The sequence below is a fragment of the Phocoena phocoena genome, chromosome 7, assembly GCF_963924675.1.
Source record: "Phocoena phocoena chromosome 7, mPhoPho1.1, whole genome shotgun sequence".
Lineage (NCBI taxonomy): Eukaryota > Metazoa > Chordata > Mammalia > Artiodactyla > Phocoenidae > Phocoena > Phocoena phocoena.
Window position 1 is genome coordinate 107,827,248 of NC_089225.1, and position 25,894 is coordinate 107,853,141.

Sequence of the window (25,894 nt, forward strand, 5' to 3'; positions counted from 1 at the left end):
CGGTGAGAGAGGATGGGGAAAATTAGCATTTTTGTTTTCTCTGTACCTCTCTCTCTGCCATATATATACCTTTGTCAGAATTCCCTGGCACGATCTATGTCTTTTCTGCCACTCTGGGTATTTGTCCATCCACAGATTCCCATCCCAGTGGAAAGACTGCTCTTTGGCCCCTAAGGCTAACCTTTCTAAGTTGATGGCTCAGCTGTTTAGTTTTTAAACCCAAGGAGGGCTGTCCCTTTCCAAGACCTTGAGGAGTGCTAGAAGCTGGTGGTATCCAGGCCTGCCGGTGGGCTGCACCAGCCTCGAGGGCATGTTCAGTTACTTAAAGTAGCAAATGCCTCTGCCGTAAGCACCCTCTGTTGGGTGGCTGGAAGTCAGAGCCCAGGCCCAGGCCACAGAGGCCTGAGATACTCTGAGGGAGGTTCGCCCATGCAGGAAATGGGCCACAGGATTGCGTGTTGGCTCTAAGCCTGAAGAAAGGTGCCCATGGCTGGCGCCTCCTGCAGCTGCCTGGCGGGTAGCCAGAACGTGCTTGGCTCTCTCGCTTTTGGCTGTGCTCTCTGTGGGGAAGTGTTTCTGATCTGTCTTCACTGCCACTCCCCAGCTCTCTGGGGCATTGTGGCTTTTTCTTGGCGCTTGGGCAGGAAGCCTCCAGAGCCTGAGGGGGTTGCTGTGCTTGACGACAAAGGCCGTCAGTGGGTAGAAATCACTTTATTTATCGAAGAGGAATTGAACACGATTACTCTCCCTTCTGAGCACACTTCTCCAAAGGTGGGCACTCAGGTGGGCAGAGACCTCACAGAGTGACCAGAGCAGGTGCCCAGCTCATGCCCGTTGAGTCAAGCAAAGAGCAAGTGGCCAACTTACGCAGCTGCTCTGAAAACCCACCCCAGCAAAGCCTAGCTGAGATGCGGAACACACAGCACGCCACTGACTGCAAGCTGCCCCCGGCCAGCCCCACATGACCCCACGACCCAAGGACGTGCCAGGGGCTGCTGGGCCAGGCTCCAAGGTTGAGGATGGGTGAGACACGGTGTCTGCCTTCCAGGCCCAGGAGTGGGCCAGTGTTGCAGAGAACGTGGCTCGTTTCCTGGGGTCGCTGAGGACCTCGCTCCCATCACCCTGGAACTGAAGGGCTGTGGGGAGCGCTCGGAGCAGGGCCCACCAAGCCAGCAGCACTGCGCTCTCCGGGCAGCGTTCCTCTCTCTCGGGCGTCCTCGCGATGGTGTCTCCCTCAGTGGTGGGCCAGCTGTGATCTTCTCTAAACACCTTCGTGTGTGAGCTCTCTGGAACGTCACAGAAGGAATGGCTCTTGTTTTAATTTATGGACGTATTTTTTGCTTTAATGGTGTCCACTGGACATCATGTAGCCCTTTTTAATACTTTAGGATTATTCACAATGTTTATATGGTGATACAAAAGCATTTTCCTTAGGCTCTACTGCGCTCTGCGGCTTTGCCGCTGCTCTAAATACTCCCAATACTGCCGTGTGCTTTCACTCGACTTTACCGAGGCCCTGCCTCAACTGTCTCTGTGTCCACCTTTACAGTCAGGGCCCGTTGTCACTTCTCTCCTGCTGTCCAGGAGACACCAGGAGCGCCCTCCCAGCCTGGCTGTGCGCGTGAGGCACCATGGGGGTATGGCATCAGCCAGGAAGCCGAGTCTAGTAGTCAGAACTGTCCATCGAGAAGAGGAAAGGGTCTGAGTGGGGAGCGAAGGCGGGACTTCCCTGAGAGTCACACTCGACTCCCGGCTCCGGCACCTGTGTTGGCCCCCAAGGCCTGGTCTGTTGGTTGTTTGCTGGTTCTGCCCCACGTATCGGGTGCTCAAGATTGAACATGTGGCTGAGTTTTAGATAAGTGAGATGGCGGTGTACTTCCTAAATCAACTTGAACTGAATTGTTTAGTGCGTCTGTCATGTTGGGAAATTCTTCCTTAGTGCTAACAGCCCTCTGGTTTCATCTCAGTCTGTTTCCTCTCATTAATTAGTCTTCAGTGCAGACGAAAGACCAGTTAGCTGGTCGCCATCTCCTGTGTCGTAAACCGTCAGATCTTCAGTGTTCCGCTCTCGAAGCTGAAGGAAGCCTTCACGCCTCTCGGCTTTCTCCTGGTGTGTTCCCCAACTGTCAGGCTCATCAGACCTAACTCTTACGTGGCCTATGCGACCGTTTGCCTCCTCAGAAACGCCAGTACTTTGCTGTGCGTCCTGTGAGGCAGGCTCCACTAGGCTTCATGACCCATGAACTCCTTGCAATAGAATGGGGGAGGTTTTGTGGGTAGAGTGTGTGAAGGAATGCATGGAAAACCACTTTCCTCAGATCCTCTGAGGGATCCGTCGCCCAAAGTGCTGAGAACATTGCTGTGGGAACTCAGTAAATAAATGCCGAAGCAAAGAGCCGGTGTGTGACTACGAAGATTCTCATGGGGCGGTAGGGGAGTGAGTATGTGTTTATCTCCTGACTCCCTAGGCCCAAGGGCTGGGACAGTATCTGTGTCCCAGCCCCGAGCACAATACCTGGAACGCTGCAGATGCCCAGCAAGTGCTGAGTGAACGTCTCCAGGGCGTTGGCTGCATTCGCTCTGTGTTCTAGCATCCTTCAGTACTCTAATGACACCAGACTCTTGTCACCTTTAGGTTTTTATAATAATAATTACTAATGCTTATGGAATGCTTAACAACATGCCGGGCCCTGAGATGAGAGCTTTACGTAATGTGTCTCATTTAATCCTCCCCCTGAGGGGTGGAAAGTGGAGGTTAGGGAGGTTAGCCGTCCAGGTAACACAGGCCCTGTATGGTGGACCCCCCCCCCCCCCCGCCTTCCCTCTTGACTTCAACAAGCAAGAGCACAAGAGGTTGCTGCTGCCCATCCACAGGGAGAAGCCTGCCCTCCTGCGCGCCCTTCCCATCCAGGCCAGACCGGGTCTCCATAGAGGCCTGAGGCCAGCGCTGGTCCGAGCCCTGATAAAGCTGAGCTCATGCCGGGGAACCACAGGAATCTTCAGGAAGCCCTTATATATTCAGAGTTGCATTACTTGCCAGATGGATCATTTCCCACTGCCAAACTTAGAAAGCGACCCCTCGGAAATTCCTCAGTGTGGAAGGAAGGGCCCTGAGGACGTCTGCCCACGTGCCTCGTGGGCAGGGAATGCATTTGCCCGTTGTTTCCTAGCCCAGATCTAGACACCTTTCCTCTGCTTTACTAGCAAACTGTTGGACACCTGCTAGTGCCAGCTACTGGGCAATGAGAAAGATCCTCCCCCCCCCCGAAGCACACAGCCCACAGAGGAAGACAGGTGTGTAAGGTAACATCCACAGGCGGTGACGAAGGCCATGGTGGAGGTGTGCGCCCAGTCTCTGCATGCAGTTGGCAGCGGACACCGCCCTGAGCTGTGCTCTGCCTGTAAGGTGAAACCAGCAGCCAAGTCTTTGTGTTGTTGCAGAATGACCAGATGGCAGTAATTCTGCAACACCCAAATGTGCCCTGTGAGGAACTGGGCTTGAACTTCACAAAGATTTTTTGGGAAATGGACTGGCATAGACACCTCTAGCCAGGGAGCACGGTCTCTCTCTCCACAGTGGCTATGGGAGGATGGCCACAGCCAGGTGACCACACAGAGCCCTGCAGGGCACTGGGCAGGGCCTCCTCCCAGGTGGGGACAGCTGGGCTGAGGCCTCTGCCAGGAAGAGCAGTTCTCACCCTGAGGGAAGCCTGGGTGGAACGGGCTGGTCCTCCCAGTCATGATGGCTGCCCAGGCCTGGCCTGAGCCACCTATGACGAAGCTCCCAGAGGCCATTGCTGACGCAGAAATCTGGTCAGCTTCCCAGGAGCCTAGAGAACTGTTTTAGAGCATCTCTAGGTCCTGGAAAAGCAGGGTTCCCTGTGCATCCCAGGCTGCCCTAAAAGATGGACTTGGCCTGCAGAGCAGCAGCTCAGGAAAGTAGAACTGTGGGCTCCATTCAGGCTTTGACATCCACTGGCCTTGCCGTCTGACTTACCATCAACCCAGCCTAATCCAGGTTGTTCTGGCCTTGGATCTAAGGTGGAGTTGAGGGTGGCACCTGGAAAGGGCTGAAGTCTTCACACAGCCTGTATCTGAGAGCTTCCATCAGTCCAGAGATGCAGGGGTAGAGGTGGGGATGAAAACCAGCAGTCTCCTTGCTCGCCCCTGCCACCCCTCCCAGTGTGCTCGCCCCTGCCACCCCTCCCAGTGTGCTCGCCCTCTCACCGGAGGGAGAGCCGGTGCGCCCTGGAGGTTGGCTGTGTGTGTGTCTAGGCAGGGACATGACGATGCTGGGGAAGCCCAGAGGCTCTGGATGGGAACAAATCCATTTAAACCACTCTGAACCTGGTTCATAAAACTGTGGGTCAATATTTTAAGAGTCACATAACTAACGAAGAGCTCTGCCAGACTCAACATACCGCATCCCAGTGGGTGATAAGACAAGCGTTAGTTCAGTGGAAACAGCCCAGGAGAAGATTTTTTTTTTTAAATCTGCTACTTTTCATATTTAGAATGAGGTGGGCTGCTCTGGACAAGAGTATTCATTTATCAGGTGACCAACACATGAGCCCCAGCCATACTGTCACCCTGTGTTGGATATAAGTGATGACTGTCTACAGGTAGGGAAGAATTTCGTTAGAGCAAATCAGCAGGTCCCATCAGGCTGGCGGAAGCTGACTTAGGTTCTGTCTCTTGAGTTCACATGCCTGCCTTCCAGCGGGGAACAGCTGAAGGGAAGCTGCAGGAACCCCACTCCTAGGCCCTTCTCCTGGGGGTCTCTGCTTCCACCCCCCAGAACTGTCCTCCTTCCCTCTTTTCTGTGGAGCACCAAGCAAATCATGTCTCTGCAGTGCCTCGTTCATTCCCCAAACAGGCATTTGACATTGCAGCTCTTGGCCTGTCTAACCCAGGTTGAACAGCACCTACACGTGCCCCTGGCCCTGGGACACAGAGGTGGACAAGGCCTGGTCCCCAGACAGGAAAACTGGCCTCAAAAGAGACGGTCGCAATCCAACAATGAGTTCTGGGGCTAGAATCAGCCCAGAGGACCATGGGCCAAGAAGGGTGATGCCTGAACTGAGCCTTGAAAACTCAGCTGTGACTCAGTGGAGGCAGGCTAGGGGTGGCAGGTGGGGGGAGCACCTGGAAGCCCCGGGGGGTCCTAGGAAGTGTGGGTGCACGTCACCCAGGAGGAAGCCCAAGGAGAGACGCCAGTTTCCTCATGGCTGCGGGGGGAGCTGGGCTGAGGCCAGCAGCAGGTCAGTGAGACGTGCAGGGGCCAAGGGAGCTGCAGCCTTTGATGCAAGAAGCCAACCCACCCTTAGCCCAGCCCCTCTGAGGGCCCTTTACACTGTCAGGGGCTGGGCAGTTCTAACAGTATGGAACTCACCAGGGGAAACAAAAAGGACCAGAATTCTTTACCCAGCTCAGAGTTCAGTGAGAAAACACCCTCTTGGGGCAGACTAGAAAGTCTTGTGTGAGGCTTGCTGAGGTGTCTCGGCAGCTCCTAGGGCAGGCTTCCAGACCAGGATGTCTAAGGGTCGAGATGGCCATAGCCCCGAGGACGACTCTCCCCGCCCTTCTGACCCACTGAGTAGCGTTCGCCAGAAAGAGGTCCACAGATGAAAGAGGCAGAACCTTCAAGCCTTTAGCCGGCCACAGGAGAACTAGAGCAGTAAAAGCAAATGTGCTCAGCCCCTGTGCTCATCCCAGGGGCAACACCGAGACACAGAAGGAGGCCAGAGCCCCAAAGGCAGATGGGAGGAAGTGTTCACATGGGGAGCTGGCGGTGTAGGGGTAAGTCCTATTCCTGTCCTCTTGTCCGCCGAGCCGGAGACAGGCAGAGGTAAACCGAGGGCTAAAAATAAGACCTCCAGGGTCACAGGATGTCCCTGCCCGGCCAGGCCCGGAGGTGGGCTTGCGTGTTTGCAGGCCCAGTACGACCAGCCTCAGACGTGGGGGCAGGGAGCCTTGGGGAAAGGCGCTGTCCCTCTGAGGTTGCTGGGCAGGTGGCAAGCTAGGTCGAGATGAGTGACCTCGGCTCCTCTGCTGCTGCAACCCTTGCTGAGGGCGGGAGGTGCCCTTGACAGGGAGGAAGGGCGGTAGTGACACAGCAGACCACCACGGGTGCCCGTCCCCCAGGTGCCAGCGTGGCCTCAGGGCAGGCCCTGTGTTGACCCCCCGCTGTCAGCAGAGCCCTTGGTTGGGTGCTGCTAAGGAGACCCTGCTGTCCAATCCTTAGAAAGCTTAAGGCAGGTGGCACAGGTTCACCTGAGGAAGAGCAGTGGATGGGGCCCCTGGTGTCCTCTCTCTGTAAGCTTAGGGGAGTCACATGACCTCTCGGAGCCTCCCTTTGCTCGTATGAACAATGAGGGGTCTAAGACTTGTTGTGAGACTCAGAAGGGCCAACAGTGGCCAAGCACCTGGCATTGGGCCCGCACAGAGACCCCCAAAGGCATCTGCTCGCCCGGGCCAGACTCGGGCCAGCTCCCCACTCCACAGCGAGGCGGACAGGGGCTGCACCCCCAGGCCCGTTTCCTCCTCTGCAATGGAGGCGGCAGGATCTTCTCTCTCTCCCTCTCCCGCAGTTGTAATGAGGGTCGCATGGCTGCCATACGTGCAGACAACGTAAAGCACCATAGGAATGTTAGGAATTGGTCTTGCATGAACCAAGCAAAACATTGCAGATAAAAAACATACTTAGGAGTGCCTACTGAATGCCAGATACTGTTCCAGGCCCTGGGAATCAAGGTAAATGGAGCTGGCTGAGCCAGCCAGAGCCAGGTTGGTGGGGGACAGGTGGGAATGGGGTGGGGCTGGAGGGCGGCCTGGGCCAGTAAAGGCATCACAGGTGCAGGTGAGTGGAGACCCAGGTGAGCAGAAGCCAGAACACGGCTGCAGCGTGAGAGAGTAGGATTTGTGTCATCTGGGAGCCAGGGGGCGTAATCAAGAAAGTATTTGACAGTGCAGTTCTTGGTCTCTGTCTGGGCCGAACAGAGCAGAGGGCTGCGGAGCATGGAGAGCCGGAAAACCCTCGCTGGGACCCGCAGCCCAGCCCCAGGGCCTCGAGCACTGAAGACTCGTCTTCATCCATGACCGGCAGGTCTGCCTTGGGTCCAGGGGGAGAAGGAAGGACTGACGTTTCCCAAAAGATTTTACAAGACATGTTGTCTTCAAGGAAGCCGATCCCACCCATGTGTGTGGCTAGAACTGTAGCCCACTCTTGGACCTTTTTCACAAAGCCAAAAAGGGCATGTCAGGGTTACGAGGAGCCCCACGGGGGCCTTTGTAGCGACCGGAAACACTTGCCCAGTCTGCCCAGGCAGTTTCCTAAGGTGGTGTCACAGCCAGGTCCCCCTGCCAGTGTGCGTCCTGCCTGCACCTTCCACTGGCCCATCTCTTCCCGGTGGCGTCGGCGCAGGTGCCCGCAGGAGGTCAGTGTGTCGGGGCTGGGGCCCCACCCCTCCTGCTCATTGCTGCAGCCTCCCCGGGGCCCCCCTAGTGCTGCAGGCCCCGATCGCACGTGTGCCCTGGACAGCCCCACCCCACCCCCACCCCCAGTGGAACTCTGGGCCTCCCACAGAAATGCAGAATCCTGCAGGGCTTGCTGGAGGCGGAGTTGCTGTGCCGGGGCATGGTGGGGGGAGAACGTGGAAACGCAGATTCCCTCTTTACGGCAGAGGGGCCACTACTGGCCTAAAGAACTCGGATTCCCATTCTACCCGTTCCAGAAACCCCTTTTCTCCTGGACACATTACCCTTTCCTCCACTTGCACCAGGTAGGCCTGGCAGCCCCTCTCATCACAAGTTAGGGGTAGAGGACAGACTTCAGAGTCAGAAAGCCCAGTCCCTAGACCACGGCCCTGCCACACACTGGCTCTGTAATCTACATGGTCACCATCCTTGGCCTTTCAGACACTCGGTTTCCCTGTGGCAGATTAGGCCTGACACGCCCCTTGCCGTGCAAGGTTTTGTGAGGATTTGATGACATCACGTGCCCAGCCTGAGACCAGCAGTGGTTCCTATTTCCCTGCAGCCTTTAGTGGTCATACAGCTGGGGTGGCGGCCCTGCCCAAGGAGAGCTGCTCCCCAGCGGCAGTGAGGCCAAGACTGTCTTGGAGGTGAGCGAAACATGCTCTAAGGTGCAAAAGCAAAGGAGCTTGAGTTCCCAAGGACACGCGTCTCTCCTCTCTCACCTAGCTGCCTTTTGTAGAGTGTGTGTGTGTGTGTGTGTGTGTGTGTGTGTGAGAGAGAGAGAGAGAGAGAGAGAGAGAGAGAGAGAGAGGGATGGAGAGAGAGAGAGAGAGAGAACCTGTGCATTCCACAACACCCTTATCTCTCGAATATTCTCGTACCTAAAGCCTAGTTTCTAAATCACAATTGATCTCTCCCAACGTCAGTGACCCACCGTGCCGGCCCCCACCGCACTTGCCCAGTCTCTGTCCATTATCCAGGGCTGGCGAACCAGCCCCCGCTTTGGGGCTGGGGCCTGAAAGGGACGCCAGCCAGGGAGTCCACCTAGGGCAGATAAGCCACTGGGGGCACCACAGCGGCTCCCAGAGGTGGCGGGGCTTCTGCGCGTCTTGGCCGTACCTCCTCTGGTCAGCGGTTCCAATTCCAGTTGGACAGCAGCTAGAGGTGGAGAAAGGCATGTGTGTCAACACTGTGGTGGAGCTAGCAAGCCCTAATTACCCAGCTCTTCAAGGCCACACGGCACAAACTGTGACCTGGTTCTGCTTAGGGGGAGTTTTCTGCCACGAGCGCAGGTCTGCCCGGTGCCTCGGAGAACAGAGCCCTGAACCTTGGGAAGGGAGCGAGGCTTCTCTAGCTTCTTGACGCTGACAAAGGGCTTTCTGCCTGTCAACCCGGCTCCCAGCAGTCCCCTCCCCCCTCCCTACCGCAGCTACTGGGCCTCCCTTTGGCAGGGCCCGAGGGCCGCTCTGAACTGGAGCCTCTGGAGACGTCCTTTGAGGTAGAAAAACAAGCGGCTGAAACGTGCCTCCTCGCTGCAGCTGGGCCCCGCCCGCTGAACCTATAGAAAGGCCCTGGAGTGGATTCAGCCTCCCAGAAGAGGAAACCTGGCTCCGGCTTCACCCGCAGGTCCTGTTATGTCTGGCTCCAGAGGCCTTCTCCTCTGGGGTTTTCCACGCCTGTGAGCTCGGCCCCATTCATTTCCCTGTGGTTTCATGGGAATGTCCAAAACGCTCAGCAGGTTGCAGTGAGCCCAGGAGGAGAGGGGTCAGCGCGAGGCCCGAGCGGCGGCCGGAGCGCCCTCCACTCGGGCCTGCAGCGGGGTGCCCGCCGGCTGTGGATGGGCGCCCTTCCGTCAGTCTGCTACATTTCCTTTGGTGATCCCCCAACCTACCCACCCACCCGGGAGACTGCCTGCGGCTCCCTCCCTCCAGGCTGCCGCTTTCCGGGCTCCGGGCTACCAGCTCCACCCTGGCCTGGGAGAGAGCTGCGCTGTGCTCCCTTCCCATCCCCAGCAGCTTCCACTTTAGCGCTCATCCGGCCGCTGACTTCCCATCTCACCGGCTCCTGGGCTCTTGCATTTTCCACCACACTACACTCAATTAGGGGCTGTGGGGAGAGCAGCGGAGGGCCCCTTGAGGGTGGCCAGTGCCTCCGCTCCCGCTGGCTGCTCAGCTGCAGAGAAGGGGCCACGCCCAGGCGCACAGCCCTTGTGAGAGGCCTAGCGGCTGCCTTCACAACCAATGCGAAGCCCAAGGGCTCCTGGCCCACAGTGAGGATGTGCCCAAGTGGGGGAAGCTTAGTCTTGAGAAGAAATGAATTTGAAACTGGCTGGGAGCAATTCTTATCAAATTTCCAAGTTAGCAGTTTTCACCGAGAGCTAATTGAACAATCTCTGTAAGCGGCCTAATTCCATTTGCAGGAGGTTCCCGCAGAGTTGTGAGGAGTGCCCTGGTGGCTGAGGGCAGAAGAGGCTGTTCTAAGTCTCTCAGTTGGTTTTGATCTTTGAAAATGGATGCATTTTCAGGTTTGGGCAGCAGCCGTGCCACTCTGCCCTGGCTGCCCGGCTCCCCAGTCACTTCCAAAGCCACGTTCTGAGTGTTCTGGGTATGGAAAGGCTGAGTGAGTTTCTCGTCTGGTTAGCCTGGTAAAATGGATCTGGAGATGGAACATCCTTGGAGGCTCAGCCACTCTGGCCAGGCAGGGTTGAGAGTGTAGGGCACCGCGCTGGGCCGAGACCCCGCTGCCGGTGCCAGCCTCATCCGTCGTCTCTGGGAGTTCTGTGGGAGCGCAGTGTAGCCCGCTTGGCTTGGCCCGCCCAGCGCTGACCTCAGTCTGGACTGTGCCTGCCCCAACTGTGGGTCGGCCCACGGAGGCTGCCCTGTCCCTAGGCTGTATTCAAGGGGCCTCTCTTGACCTGACGGGTATGGGCCCTTCTCTTCTCTCCTGTGCCCAGTGGACTTGAGAAGACAGTTTTAGGGACAGGGCATCACACACGGTCTCCCCTGGGGTCCTTCTTCAGCAGAGGGAGGCCCAGACAAGCCTCCTCCTCTCCACCCAAACCTCTTGGGCCAGCCTCCCCTGCTGGGAGCTCACAGCTGCGAGGATACATAGCCTCTTCCCTGAGTAGCCACTTCCTGCCGGGCGGTTCGTTGGTCTGGTACTGACCCCCAGGTTCTTTCCCATTAGCTCCTTTGCCTCTGAAAACATAGTCAGATCTTTTGGAAACTTGAAACAGCAATCAGAAAACAGTACAGAGGCCCTTCTCACCCTCTCTTCAAACTATTACTTCTTTCACCAACAAACGTATTGAGAGGAGTCCCCACTGGACCGCCTCCCTCACCCTTGAATCTTTGGTCTTCGGAACCAACTTCCCCACCCTCAGGGCTGTGGCCACAGGCTCCTCCTTGCCGAGTCCGGTGGCCTCTCCAAGGCCCCCCTCCTCAGCTCAGGGTCTGCACGGGGCACAACTGCCCAGCTGGAGCTGGCTCCCTCTTAGGCCATGTGGGCTTCTGGGCCACCTCATCACCCTCTGAGGTCCCTCCCCTCCGCTCCCAGAGCGTCACTTTGGCGTGCAGCTCCGAACTCGGGCCTGCCCTGGCCTTTCTTGCTGCCTCTGGCTGCGGCCTGCAAGCCCTCAGATTCGTCAGCTACCCCCTGACCGCGCCGGGCCTCTGGTCCCTGTGCCCCACTGCCACCGTGTGCTTCCCTTTCATGGCCGTCCTCATTCAGCACGTCCTCACCAGCTCCCCCACGCAGCCCACATCCTGGAGTCTGGCTCCCCAGGCCCCGGAGGCCCGTCCCGCCCTCACCTCGTAGCCCTCCTCCCTCTTCCCTTGATTCCTAATTTTCCGAATATGGCTGATGCATGTTTTTCCCTCGTCCACACCTTTGCTCTTTTATCCCTTTCATGTGAAGTGTTTCCCTCCTCTTGGCCGTCTCCTGAAATTGGTCTTAGATTTGTGGGTGTATCCCCCCCCACGAGGCTGGGGGCTCCTGGAGGGCAGGCCAAGGCTTCCTGGTGGCAGCAGGGCCGGGACATGGCAGAGGCAGCAGGGTGTCGAGGCCACGCAAACTGGTGGCGAACCCAGCTGCTGGTTACGAGGTGTGGGACTTGGGCCTGATCACCTTTCCCTTCTGCACCTTAACCTTCCCCACACTTTAGAAAGGGGTGGAAGCACCTCCCAGGCTGCAGGAGGATTTAATGGGCCACACCTAGGCTGTCGCCTGCCCTCTGTCGCAGGTGCTTGTCTCTTCCCTCTCTCCCTGCACCCACCCACAGCAGCAGCTCCGAAAAGGTTTCAGGCTGAGTAAGTGAACAAACAAACGAATGGCTGGAGGGGGTCTGGGTAAAATGACAAATGCCACCAGCTTGCTGTGAGTTGGGACAGGTGCTCTGTAGACTCGGGGGATGGGCAAAGAACAGGGGAAGGCTGTAGCTTCTTTCTCAGTGCTTGGGAGTGATGTCAGCTTCTTAGGCAGAGCTTTATGTTTTCAACAACCTCTAGCAGCAAGTGTTAGGGGTCAGAAGTATATGCGTGAGGGCTGTGTGCCCGCGCAGAAAAGGGGCTTTGGGGCAGGGACCCAGCCCTTTCAACTTCTGAGTGTGCACCATCCTGGGAGTCCTTCATCGTGCACAGATTTATTGAGCGTCTACACTGTGCCAGGCCTCGCACTGGGCCCAGGGTAGGCGGCACTGGGTGGGGAGGGGAGATACAGCCTACAGTCAAAGGGCACAGCAGTGTGGGCTAAGTGCTGTGATGGGATAGGAACGGGACGCCCAGGAGGCACATAGGAGCCAGGTGGGCCCCTCATGCTGCCTCCCCAGAGGAAGGGACATCTGAGAAAAAGAGATGGGGGGAGAATGGTGTAGGATTCCAGGCTAAGGGAACAGCAGTGCAAATGGACAGAAGCAAGAAAGAGCCCCAAGAATTCAATATGGGGACTTCCCTGGTGGTCCAGTGGTTAAGAATCCGCCTTCCAATGCAGGGGACGAAGGTTTGATTCCTGGTCGGGGAACTAAGATCCCATATGCTGTGGGGCAACTAAACCTGCGTGCTCAGGAGCCCACACGCCACAACTAGAGAGAAGCCCGCAGGCTGCAATGAAAAAGATCCTGTGGGCTGCAGCTAAGGCCCGATGCAGCCAAATAAATAATAAATAAATATATTTTTTAAAAGAATTCAATATGACTGGAGTGTGAGGGTTAGGGGGGCAGCGAGAAGAGAGAGGTGACCCGAGCACATGACAAGAGGTGGCCTGGAAAACCTCATTTTACCAGGAGGTGGAACTGTCCTGAGGACAGTGGTCGCCCCTGAAGGGCTTCAGGCAGGAGAGGGGCGTGACCATCCAGATTTGCCTTTGAGAGAGAAAGCATCTCTCTGGGTGTGAAGACTGAAACAGCAGGGAGTGGCTAGAAATAGGGACGCCAGTTGCTAAGAGATGGAGGCCTGGACCGAGGTGGTGGCATTATGGCGGGAAGCATCTAGGACCTTGCTGTATTCAGCCCAAACCCTAGGGTCGGGGCACCCAGCCCAGTCACTTACGCAGTATACGTAATAATAATGTAATATTTATTTAAGACCAGGCACTTGTCTATCGTAGGCCCATTTTTTGTCAGGTAAATAAATTGAGATTCAGAGAGGTTCAGAAATTTACCTGAAATCACACAGCTAACGGGTGGTAGAGCTGGGCCTCGAGGCGAGCTGCTGAGCTGGTAACCACTAACCTCCTCCTCTCCCGCTGCCCGGGCTGTGCACTTGCATCAGGGAAGGAGGGGGTCAGGACAGGTGAGGAGCGTGCGCCTCACCACAGGACACGCCCAGCTGCCCAACCAGAGGGCCTCCTGTGGCCACAGACACAGCCAGTTTCTTCATGGACAGGGGTGGGCAGCCTTCCTCCGAAGAGGCAGACATGTTAGCCCATTTCTCTTTTAGCCGCTGCCTCACCGCTGTCAGGTAGAGCGGCCTTTCCCAAACATCATCCTTTAAGATGTGACGCAAACAGCTTCAACCATCAGTGAGCAGTAAGTGCCGCATCCCAGTAGCTCCTTCTCACCAAATCCTGATGCATGTTAGCATCTTAAAGGCAAAGGGATGTCCTATAATAAAAAATCACATGAATTAAGGCCCTAGCATTTCATACATATCTATACTTTTTTGGTAAGTAAGTAACGTTAACACAGTCTGGCATATACCATTCTAGACAAGGCATCTCTGCCGCGTGAGGAGCGTGTGTACTTGTGTGTAGCTCGCCTGTGGTCTTTACCTGCCATCTGCCGTAGCAGGTGAGGGACTCTGAGGCCTCTAGGCTTGCTCACCTCCTCCCTGGGATGAGAAGCCTTCCCTCCAGCACCTGGAGGCCCAGAGCACAGGTAGGCGGGGTGCTGTGGAGTTAGTGCTGCCGAGCTTGCATCCTGGCACGGCCCCCTGGCTAGACCTTCATCTGTCTGTCACAGCAGAGCCGGCCCAGCCCTCCAGGGTCATGGGGCCCCTGGTGGCACTGAGCCCCAGATGCTCAGCAGATGCCAGGCCTGAGACCAAGGCCCCAGCTCTGAGGATTTGGCTTGCGGTTCTGGAAGGTGATCCTGGCTGGTGGCCATTCCTGAGCCCTATTTAGAGCAGTTGTCAGGCAGTCGCTGAGATCCAGCGCCCGCCCCCCTCCCCTGCAGAGGGGAGTGAGCTCATGTCTGTGCCGCGCTGGGGCGGGGGCTGGGTTATGATCAGGGCAGGTACCCAGACCAGGGAGCAAGTCTGAGGCCAGGGCAGTGTGCAGGGCTCCATCCCAGCTTGGGTTTCATACCCCAGTCAGTATGTGCAGTTTGCCCTCAGAGGACATCCTAACCACCCAGGACAGCTTGGAGCATCTCTGAGGGCCTGGGCATGCAGCTCTGCCCCTCAGAGGCAGGAGGAGCTCAGGGTGAAGGGGTGCTTGCTGACCGGTCAGCTGTGGGAGCACCTCTTCTAATCAGCCTGCCTTCCCTCAGAGCGCTGTTCACTCTCCCTGACTGAGCAAAGCCTTCAGCCCCAGAGCTGGCTTTGGCCAAGGAAAAACACACTGAATGGGAGCCCAGAGACCCCTGGACCTTGGGCCGCAGGGCTGCAGTTTATAAAGTAAGGCTCCTTCCTGCCCAGAAGTTGCTGGGTTCCAAGCTGCGCCTGCCACGTCCCAGGTCCTGCGGCAGGAAGATGCTGGGCGCCCCCTGCTGGCCCGTCCGGGAACTGACCCGTGAGGAGGACCTGTGGAGCCCCGTAGGAGCGGGCCCCTGTGCAGGCCCAGATGAGAGCAGCGACACCCACCTACCCCCGCCCCAGTACTGGCCAGCCCGGCTCCCCTTCCGGATGCCCGGCCCCGTTTCTGACGGTGAATCCTGAACTCATTGCAATCTGGCTGCTGATCGCTTGCCTTTCCCTTGGCCTTCCTGTTGCCACGCTGAGTGGGGGGACCTGGGCCATCGTTGCTGCACCCTCCCAGGCACCCCAGGGCTGGATGGGCTCGGGCTCCAGGCGCTGCTCTGCTTTCTCCCGCCCACAGGCTTGCACTTCCTCCCCGCCCTGCCCCCCACCTGGGGGTGTGAGAAGGACTTTGCGGACAGGTTGTGGGGAGACAGTCCCTGCTGCTATCCTAGGACACTAATGAGCTGTGTGGCAGCACCGAGGGATCGGGCTTACTGCTGTGCCACCTCCCTGTTAGGTGACACTGACATTTTTCTGGGAGGCATGGGCTGTATCTCTGAACTGTCTTGGAGGGAGGCTGCCCTCTTAGCTCCGGCCCCCTGTCCTGAGGGGCGGGCTGAGACACTCACGGATGTGGAGCCCCCAGAGGTACGAAGGGGCCTGTCCAAGATCAGCCCCTGCGACCAAAGCTTCGCAAGACTTTCAAGGTAACAGGAGCACACTTGTTTTTCTCTCAGCAGCCTCAGGTGACTCGTGGGACCGTACTGGGGGTCGCTGGAGAAGCAGCTTGACTGAGGACTGTTATCACTGCCTGGGGCTTCGGGTATCAGTTCCACCCTGCTGTCCCTTCCCTGTGTTCTCCGCCTTATATGAGGTCTGAGGCGGGAGAGCCCCCGCAGGAAATAGGATCTAGAACACAGCTCATTAGGAGGCTCCCTGAACATTCAGTTCCTTTGACCCAAGGGGTGGGGGTGAGGTTAGAGAGGGCGGGACACAGGCTGGAGCCCCCGCCCCTCCAGCCCTGCGCTGCTGCTTGCCCTGCCCTAGCCTGAGCTCACATAACCCTCCTATGGGGCCATGCTGTCCCCTGCTGGCCACGCTTGCAAAACGCAGCCCAGGGTCAGCCCCAAGGTTACGGGTGCTCCCTCCTCGCCCAAGCCTGAAGCTGAACTAGACCGCAGGGCTCCAAGGAGCAGCCTGTGTGCCCCCGGCCCACAGCGATACTGGGACTGCATGGGGAGACAAGTCTGGAACCACCCGGCACAGTCACGTGTGCTGAGTAGGCAACAAATGAATGGCTGAGTTGTGCATCTGAAGCGTTTACGTGATGATGTTCTGCAGGGTCTGACCAACAGCAGGCAGACATCAAGTCAGACATCCCTCTAGCAGGACTTGAGACTCCTCTCGAGTTGACAAGATCTAAATATGAAAAACAAATGTGAAGAGTCAGATGGTGCTAGACTGTGACACAGGTGGCCCTAGACAGGCTGACCCTTGTTGCCAGGTAACTAATCAGGCAGTAAGTGCCCAGGAGGGATGGAGATGCCCTTCAGGGAAGACATGGAAAGGTCAAAGGAGGGTGACAAATGGCAGGGATGGAAATCACAGGGCACCACGCGGCTTGCAGGATCTTAGCTCCCCAAGGACCAGGGATTGAACCGAAGCCATCGGCAGTGAAAGTGCGGAGTCCTAACCACTGGACCGCCAGGGAATTCCCAGCACCTCCCGTGTCTTGAGGCTGACGTCACGCCAGGCACAGGGTCTGCCCTTGAAACATGTTTTACTCCTGTTGGTTTGCACAGCCACTCTGCGAAGCACGTGCTATTATTATCCCTGTTCCACGTTCAAGAAAATAGAACAGACAACGTCGGTGACTTGTGCAGGGTCCTACAGCAAGAACATGCTGGGGCTAGGATGTAGGCCTCGCTCAGGAGGTTTGGTGGTCGGGTTCCAGCGCATGAGCTCGAGGGGTTTTAGCAGGAAGTGGTATGCTCAAGGACAGGTTTTGGGGTGGGAGGCAGGATGGCCGCCTAAAAGACTGTTGCTGCAACCTACGGGGAATGAAGAAACTCATTCTACACACAGGCCTCCTGCATGGCAGAAGGGCCACTGAGACCTGACCCTTGCAGTCCTTCACCCAAGCCCTTCCCCATGGTGGGTGGTAGGCTGGGGGTCGGCCCACCACGGTGCCCACACAGGAGGAGCTAGGAGTGCAGGCCATGGGTGGGCCTCCTCCCGAGGTCCAGGCCAGGTCCTGGTGGTGCCTGCCTTGGGGCATTCCACAGCCCTTCTTCTTCACAAGGTGGGCTTTGCAGGGAGACAGACGTGCTCTGGGCGACAGCCCGGCAGACCAGAGCCACCCCTCAGCGTAGAGGCCTAGCCTGGGGAAGGCGGGGCTCTGCCCACTCACGCTCTTGTCCCCCCACTGGCTGTTTCTTCCCAAGAGCTTGGGGAGGGGACGAGGCTAACCCCAAGCACTGCCCACACCTCCAGAAGGGGACGTTCATTTCGGGCCCCCAGCTGCTGCCAGGCCTGCCAGAGCTTCCTCCCTGACCTCTCCTGCCTCTGTGGGAGAAGCATGGGCTTGACCTACCACCTAGAGCTTCAGGTTCAAGGCTGGGAAGAGGCTCCCCTAAGCTGGGCAAGGCCCCAAGAGTCTCCCCAAGGGAGGAGGCTTTCCCCACGTAGGGCACCAGCCCACACCCACGCCCCTTCCTGGAGGCTTCAGCTCTCATACACGTGCCTGCTCCACTTGTCCTCTGCGGGCGCCCTGGGCAGGACAGCAGCACGTGGGCTTCCTGCCCCAGATGGCGGGGCTGAGGGTGGCGCTGAGCTCAGCGTGGTGACGCGGCGTCCCCCTCTGCCTGACTCCTGCACTTTGGCACACTTCTGCCCTCCCCCGTCAGTCCCTGCTGCTCCCTGTGACTCGGCCTGCTTTGGAGCCACATCCATTCGCACTCGTGGACCCTAATCACACTCGGGCAGTGCAGGCCTGGAGCGTTGACGCCTAGAAGGATGGCTCTGTGGTTTGAACACCTCGGCAACGCCTTTGTCTTGTCTCAAAACGCACAGCTTTCCTCTTGCCCTCTGTGGCTCTCCTATTCATCCTCAGAGACACTCACCTTTCCAGGGGGGAAAAGAAGCCACGTACTCCTGGGAACGGGGGGCTCTGGGTCTGCACGCCTGCCTCTACACACCCCCGTGCAGAGTCCTCTGACTCCTCATGGCCTGCCCGGGCATAGTGTTTTCTTACAGCTGGACGTGCCCCCCAGTGTTCTGGGAAGCTTAGTCATTCAGCAGAGATCTTTACTGAGCACCTTCTCTGGGTCAGGTGAGGTCCCAAGCACCAGGGCTACAGGGGGGAATAAGACAGGCACCATCCCTGCTGTCCAGGATCCCCATCTAGTAGGAGACCCAGCGCACGAGCTAACACATCAGCAGCGAAGAGTACAGACTGGTTAGGGCCGTGAGGGGCATGAGCCGAGGAATGAGGGGGAAGCAACTTGCAGGAGCAAAGTAGATGGGATGCCGGGGGTGGGGGGGCAGCTTGAAGCTGACACAAGGGTGCAAGAGAGCCAGCTTAGCAGAGAAGCAGGAAAGAACGACCCCCGCGGTCCCTCCCCACTGCAGGCTCGTGGAAGAGTTCATGCTCTTGGCCAACATGGCTGTGGCCCGCAAGATCCACTGCACCTTCCCCGAGCGGGCCCTGCTACGACGGCACCCCCCACCCCAGACCAAGATGCTCAACGACCTGGTGGAATTCTGTGACCAGATGGGGCTGCCCATGGACTTCAGCTCTGCAGGGGCCCTCAATGTGAGTGCTGGGAGCACAGGGCCGGGGAGGCCCTGCTTAGGGAAGGAGGAAGAAGGCCTGGGAGCTGGACTCAGCAGCCTCTGCACCCCACCAGGGTCCGTTACCCTTTAGCCAGACCCCACCCCCACCCCAAGGGAGAGGGGAGGGCCTGGGGACAAAGCCTGCAGCCCACGGGGCCTGGGAGGGAGTCCCCTCAGGGCTCAGCTGGGGGCAGGGGTCCTGTGGCTAGGGATGGGCCGGACTCGGACCCAGAGGCTTCCGTAGGGGCTGGGATTATTGGAAGGCAGAGGCTGTTTTTCACGGGAAGGGGTATCAGATGCTCCCCACCTGGAACTGAGCGGCATGGGGCTCAGGAATCCATGGCCTCGGTTCGCACCGCACAGGAGGGAGACTGTCCCCATCTGTGCCCCAGGCCTGGGCTAAACCAGCCCGCCCAGGCCAGCCAGCTGGACATGGAAGGACTGACCTCAAGCCAGGACCCTCGAGGCAGACCCAGTGTGGGACACAGTCATCCATGGCCATCTGAACAGGGCTGGACCCCTCGGCTGACCTTTCCTCCCCAGGGCCAGATGATCAGTGGGTGATGGGGCCCCAGAGCCTCTCCCCAAGCCTGACTGCATATCACATGGGTTCCTTCCAGAAAAGTCTGATGGAGACATTTGGAGATGACAAGTACTCACTGGCCCGGAAGGAGGTGCTCACCAACATGTGCTCCCGGCCCATGCAGGTAAGGAAGGGCCAGTCCTCCATCCTCCGCCTTCACCTTGGAGCACCCATGCCTCCGCGGGCTCGGAGAACCTTAGGGGAGGTTTGGGGAGGGTGCCCCCCGGCAACACCCAGCACAGGAAGTCCCTGGGCTCCTGAGCTTGGCCTGCTGCCTCCTGCCCAGACTTGCCTGTGGGCTCAGTTAGAGGAGACATTTCAAGCCCCGCTGCCCTGCTGCCCCCCCGCATGGCCTCTGGGGCTCTGCTTCCTGGCAGCAGGCGGGGAGCCACGCCAGGGCACGTCCCAAGACTCCAGGGCCCGGACCCCACACACCAGACCAGCTCGGGCAGGGGAATGGGGCCTAGTCAGCAACTCATGGTCAGATGGGAACCCTGGAGGGGAGAGAGAACGTTGGCCTCCCGCAGTAGCCTGCACAGGGGCCGGTCCTTAGCCCCCACTGTGGCGTGTGGGCCCCGGGCAGAGAAATCTCCCTGTCGCAACCGGTCGGGAGAGGGGGAAGTGAGGCCGTGAGGCTGTGTCTGCAGCTAGAGGACAGGCCGGCCACCTGGGAGGCAGACGGCGGGCTTGCTCCTGGCAGCCAGTCGCAGCTCTCCAAGGCCGTGCTCCAGCCCCTGTGGGGCTGAGCATCTTGGGAAGGAGCCGCCCCCGTGGACTGTCAGGTCAGCGGGAGCTGTGGGTGCTAATGGGTCCAGCGGTGGGCCGCAGCCCGGCCTGGGAGCAGTGATAGACCGTCGTTCAGGGGCTCGATCACTGGGCAGATTCAGTCTGTTTCCCAAGAACCAGATCGTCTCAGCTGGTTGCAACCGACTTGTTTTCTGAGACCTCACAGCTCTGCCAGGAATGGGACCGTCAGGTCCGTCGGGGTCTGGCAGCCGTTACCCTGCCCCCAGTCACCGATGTCTGTCCCGCACCGAGCACTGTAAAGCACCCCCCATGGAGAGGGTGGCGTGTGTCTCTGGCCACTGGGCTTGACACCACATACAGGCCCGATGAAGCTGCCGTTCCCTGCCCTCAGCCTCTGGAAGCCATCCACCTCTAAGGCCAACCCAGCCCTGGAGGTCCAAGGAAAGGAGCCCTCTCCTGAGTCACCCAGAGCCTGAAAAAGACCCGACTTCTCCTGGCCTTGCCTGCCAGCAACCTCAGAGGCCAGCCTTTGCCTGGGGATCTGATGTGAGGGAGTGACCAGAGTGACTGTGGTGCCTGGTTCCCTGTCTGTGTCCCAGTTCTGGGCCCTCACCCATCCCACGCTGCCCAGAGGTGCCTTCGCCACCCAGGAAGGGAGCCGGGGCCCCCTGCCCTCCTCAGCCCAGCTCATCTGGGGAACTGGGCCACTTCTGAGAACAAGGTCCAAACATGGCTCACAGTGGAGGCTGCTCCCTCCCCCAGTGACTTACCCGAGATGTAACCCAGGGCCCAGCGGGAGCTGGAAGGGAAGCAGAGTTGGGTAGCCGAGCAGGGCACCGCCAGCTGCGTCCTGGATTCCAAGGCCGTCATGCACAGAGTAACCGGAGCCGGCTGTCCATTTGTGCGAACACACGAGGGTGTGACTCTGGCCCTGGCAGAGGAACCCGGTCACTTGCTCCCAGGCAGCCGCGGGTCCTGGATCCCCAGCCCTGAGAAGTCGGGGAGCGCAGGGCAAGCGGCTTCAGGGCCCGTGGCCAAGGCTCTCGGCACAGCTGCACCCCGCGGGCCAGGCTGTTTGCTGGGCCCCTAGAGAAGCTCAGCGTCTCTCCTTGGGCCACAGTCCTAACTCCTGCCCTGCAGGAGGGCCTTTTGAACTCAGAGCTCTGGGTCTCGGTCTCAGGACAGGTTGTCAGGGGCAAGAAGGGCTGAGACTGGGAGACTGGCCAACCACTGCCTCCCTTGGCTGGTGAGAGGTGGAGTATTGGGGGCACAGAGGTGCTGGGGTGCAGGCGTGGCCTTCAGCAGGGCAGGGATGAGGACTAGAGGGCAGAAGGTCGGCTAAGACCAAAGACTGGACCAGGGCCAGAGAGGAAGAGCCAGGCGCCCGTTTTGCTCTGGGTGGAGGGCATCCTGGACCTTCTCTCCTACCTCCCGCTCTGGCCACATGGTGGTGTTAGGCTTTGTGTCCTGGCGAAGTCCTGCAGCCCCCGGTCCGGCAGGCCCACGGGCTTTCTCTCCTGCTCCCCATTTCAGTGTAGCTCCCCCAGCCCTGTCCTGGGGAGGGGGCCAACCAGAAACGATCCCTCCTCCCGGTTCCTGGCAGTAACAGCCCTTAAGACTCAGCAGTGACCGGCTGTGGAGGAGGATGAGTTCCAGCCCCTCCCCGCTGTCCTCTGACTTCAGCACAGGGTCTCCCCTCCCCGAGGGCTTTGGTGGCAGGTCCCCCCAGGGCTCTGAGGGAGGAGTCCCTTCAGCATCTTAAGGGTTCCCAGCAAGAAACACACAGCCTCTCCCCCCCGGCCCACTCCACTTCCGGTCATTGGCAGAGGGGCTCTGGGCAAGACCTGCCCTTGCCTTCAGCAGGAGAGGGGCAAGGGCACCCACGGCTCCGCCCAGTCTCATGGCAGCCCCAGGGGTCCCCTCACACAGAACAGCCCCTGACGTCCTCGGGCCTGCCCGGCTTTAGCTTGGCAGGTGGGTCCACGCCCCCAAGACCGCCCCTCGCGAGGCTCTGAGTCTCCCCGGCTCGTGGAGCACACCCAGCCCGCACCCAGCCTGGCCAGGCTCTGAGGTGCGCCCCACCTCCCCAGATGGCCTTGTACTTCTGCTCGGGGGTGCTGCAGGACCAGGCGCAGTTCCGCCACTACGCCCTCAACGTGCCGCTCTACACGCACTTCACCTCGCCCATCCGCCGCTTCGCTGACATCTTGGTGCATCGCCTCCTGGCCGCCACGCTGGGTAAGGGGTGCAGTGCAGGGGGCGGTGCCAGCCTGTGCCCGGCTAAGGGCTGCTCCCCCACCCAGAGTGGGTGCCCGGCGGCCAGAGGCCACACTGCCGTGACTGTGGAGGCCCCAAGGGGTGGGCAGCCCAAGCAGTAGGGGAGCCTGTGCCAGAGCCTCCCCTGTGAGCGTGTGCTAGGGGCTCGAGGGCCCTCACCGTGGCAAGCCCCCCTTTCTCGGCCCTCCCAAGCTGGGCATCAGGGAGGCCTCAGCTCTGCGCAGGGCTCCCAGGCCCCATCTGACCCGGGCCAGGGGCACCATGCTGCCCAGAACCCCGCCAAGGACGGCACACACACAGCACCCGCCAGTGGGCCCCCGACCGCTCTCTGCCCAGGCCACGGGGAGCTTCCAGATGTGGAGCCCGATGCCCTGCAGAAGCAGGCTGACCACTGCAACGACCGCCGCATGGCATCCAAGCGTGTGCAGGAGCTCAGCACCAGCCTCTTCTTCGCCATCCTGGTCAAGGTGAGGCCACCAGCCTGTCGTCCCTCCCCTTCCCTCCACCCCACCTTCCCGCCAGGGCGCCTGCTCGCAGGGAGGGCTCCAGGAGTCCGGGGCCTTTGGCAGCTGGGGTGGGCCCTGGGGGGAAACTGCATCCCCGGGCCGAGCCTTGGCTGGAGCCCCGCCCTGCAGGAGAGCGGCCCGCTGGAGTCGGAAGCCATGGTGATGGGCGTCCTAAGCCAAGCCTTCGACGTGCTGGTGCTGCGCTACGGGGTACAGAAGCGCATCTACTGTAATGTGAGTACCGGGGGCTGCCGGGGCCAAGGCTAGGGGTGTTCTGGGCAGGCAGAGGGAGCACCGAGCCGCGTCCACTTAGCACATTCCCTTCCCCCCTGCCTGTCCCTGTTCCCACTGCTGGGTCTCCTCCCTGTTTCCCCAGCATCTGGGGAAGCAGCCCTTGGTAGACACACGAGCAGTGACACTGCGCCCCTCGCTCAGCTGTGGGCTGTACTGGCACCAAGTTCACCCGATGGGTCCTGCCGAGACAGCCAGCCGTGCCTGCCTGGGATCAGGGATCCAGGCCGAGGGTCAGGCTTGGGCCTCTTTCCCAAGGACTTGAGCCACCAGAGATCAGGTCCATCCATAACCAGTATAGGAAGCAGGATAGGCAGGCTTTGGGAGATTTTTTAAAGGAACATAGGGGAAGGAAAGACCAGAGAGATTGGTCCGTGGCCACTCTGGAAGCTGTGTCCCCTGAAAAACAGGAAGAGGCTAGCCCTTGCCCCGGTCCTGCCCTGGGGGGTGCTTCATTCGAGGTTCTTTCCAAGGGTACTTGGTGCCAGTCTAATGCCACCTGAGGGACCTGTTCCAGCTGACCTTGTGGTTAGTGAGTCACCACCTGGCCCCTGACCTTGGCTTTGAATTTCCCAACACCCAGAGGACCTTGGGGAGTGCAGAACGCGGCACATAGTGTGGAATAAACATGGTATGAATGAAATGGATTAAAGCAGGAGAGACAGAATGGAGTCAGCAGGAATCCAGTCGGGCTCTCGTCCTGAAGCTCACTGAACAGCATGGAGTTCAGGTCTAGATCGCCGCTGCTCACAACGCAGCCCTCAGTCTGTGCTAACAGACCCAGGGCCAGTAGGGGCGGCAGCCCTCCAGCCTCAGGTGCCCGGTCCACCTCGACCCTACAGGGATGGTCCCTGATGGGGCAGGACAGACCCACCACCTGCCCCGAATAACACGTGGAGCCACCGGTGCCCCCCGGCCCCCGCCCCTCAGTGAAGGTGGCCTCTCAAGGCCGCCCAGAAGCTGGCCAGAGGCAAGAGGCGAGGGTGCGGGCCATCCCCCGTCAAAGGTCAAGCAGCCACTGTCAGGCAGCAGGGCAGGGAGCTCCCTTGAGGCCAGTCAGAGGTGGGCCAAGGCGAGGGGCTGCTTCCAAGCACTGGGGGCCTTGCAGGGTCAGAGATTAAGAGGCGGCACCTAGAGCCCGGGTCCTGAGATGCAGGTGTGTGCACCCCCAGGCGCTGCCACTGCAGTCATACCGTTTCCAGAAGGTGGGCAAGAAGCCGGAGCTCACGCTTGTCTGGGAGCCTGAGGACGCGGAGCAGGGGCCGGCGCAGCAGGTCAGACCCGGGGGTGGGGCAGCTTTTCCGGAGCGCCACTGGGTCCCCGTCCACCCCACTCTTGGCGAGCCCCCTCCTGCCTCCTGGGCGCGCTCCCCGGGCCTCCCCTCCTGGGCTCCCCCTACCCCCGGCTCCCAGGTCTACCCAGCAAGGCCGGCAGCGGCTCCCCGTCACCACTCCTTGGGCCTAGCCTCCTGACAGCACCTTCCTTCCCCGGAATCACCCACCCTAGGGAGAGGCAGCGGCCTCTGCCCACCTCCCTAAAGCAGGGCCCCGAACTTCGGGTGTCCTTTTGAGAATCTGATGAACGCTGTAGACCTCCGACCCAAGGAAACAGCTTTTTACCTACGACATGCTTCAAAGAGCAGACCCGGACCCCAGTGGTTTCTCTCTGGCGCTGAGCGGTCCCAGCAGGCATTGCCCACAGCAGCGCGTGGCTTCGCACCGGGACTCCATGGCCTCAGCCCTGAACAAGCTCCGCTTACAGATGAGCCAGTGGAGGCCTAGGGAGGCAGAGCGAGGGGCGCCGGGGCCCGGCTGGGTGGACAGCCCCCCGGGCCGCCCCCTCACCGGCACCCGCGTCCCCTGCTGGGCTCTGCTCTGCCTCAGGTCGTCGGCATCTTCAGCCTGGTGGAGGTGGTGCTGCGGGCGGAGGCCACGGCCCTCAAGTACAGCGCCATCCTGAAGCGACCCGGCACGGAGGGCCTCCTAGACTGGCAGGACGAGCAGGGCGGCCAGGACCTCGCGGAGGAGCAGGACTGAAGCCGCCAGCCGGCCCACCCCTCCCCCACTCCCATTAGGAATAGGAACTTCGGGCACCAACGGGGATTCTTAATTTGGTTTTTAACAACTCAGGGTTTTGTTTTTATTTTTTCATTCTATTTCATTTTTGCAGCTTGGTTTTCAAACTGGAGGGGGAGGGTGGGGCTGGATGGAAGGCTGCGGGCTGGCCGGCACTCAGCAGCGCACTAGACCTGGTCCTCCTGGGAGGCCAGCGCCCCTTCTGCCAGGTTACCCACTGCCCTCCCGTGCCCGGAAAACCAGGGTTTTCCAGTAAATCAGAGTCATGGAATAAAATCAAGTGTGAGTGCTGCCTGGTGTGTGGGGCACCGGGGTGGCCAGGGTAGTGGGGTGCCCCTTGGACCCAGGACGGGGGACCTGGCCCGGGCTCCACCCGTCACAGCTGAGCTGGGGTTGCCACCCTTGGGAGCCTTCCCGGCAGTTCCAGGATGATTCACAGAGCTGGCCGCGTGGCAGATTGATGCCAGCGCCTCATTCTGGCTGATTAGAAATGGAATTAGTATGCAAGACGGCAGGCTCACCCGTCACCGCGCCGCATGTAGCTGTGTCCATCCCCACCCCAGCACTTCCTCTCTGCCGGCTGCCGCCCCCCGTGGCCCCAGGACGGGGGCTTGGGCCCTGTGCCGCCCACCCCCACTTCCAAGGCTGGAGCTCTGGGTGGCCCTGTCCACCTTCCTTAGGGGGGGCCAGCACCCCAGCATCTCCTGTCCCGATCCTGTGCCCTGGCAGCAGCAAGGGAACCTGGGGGCAGAGCGAGGCCTGGCCCTTTCCGAGGGGAGGGGCCCCCAGACCGGCCTTCCTGACCAGAGAGGGGCAGGTGTGCTCCTGGTGGCCCTGGCCTGGCCCAGTCGACTGCCTGCTATCTGCCTGAGCACCAGGTGATCCTTGGGGACCCAGGGGCAGAGGTGGGAGGCCACCGCACTCAGCTCTCTC

The 25,894-nt window shown here is 59.7% G+C and overlaps 1 protein-coding gene across 2 annotated transcripts in view; it reads left to right on the top strand.

The window, feature by feature from the left end:
- The window catches only part of DIS3L2 (DIS3 like 3'-5' exoribonuclease 2), a 323,449-nt gene extending 298,202 nt beyond the window's left edge, over positions 1 to 25,247 (top strand). The window contains exons 14-20 of one of the 2 annotated variants that reach the window (XM_065880451.1): positions 18,279 to 18,462; positions 19,103 to 19,189; positions 21,903 to 22,050; positions 22,426 to 22,556; positions 22,725 to 22,829; positions 24,059 to 24,160; positions 24,770 to 25,247. In XM_065880451.1, the coding sequence (XP_065736523.1) occupies positions 18,279 to 18,462; positions 19,103 to 19,189; positions 21,903 to 22,050; positions 22,426 to 22,556; positions 22,725 to 22,829; positions 24,059 to 24,160; positions 24,770 to 24,922 (910 nt within the window). In that variant the 3' untranslated portion in view covers positions 24,923 to 25,247. Of the gene's footprint in view, positions 1 to 6,223; positions 6,237 to 18,278; positions 18,467 to 19,102; positions 19,190 to 21,902; positions 22,051 to 22,425; positions 22,557 to 22,724; positions 22,830 to 24,058; positions 24,161 to 24,769 lie in introns of those variants that run through there. The other variant, XM_065880452.1, reaches the window with a different exon arrangement.
- Positions 25,248 to 25,894: the final 647 nt, after the last annotated feature.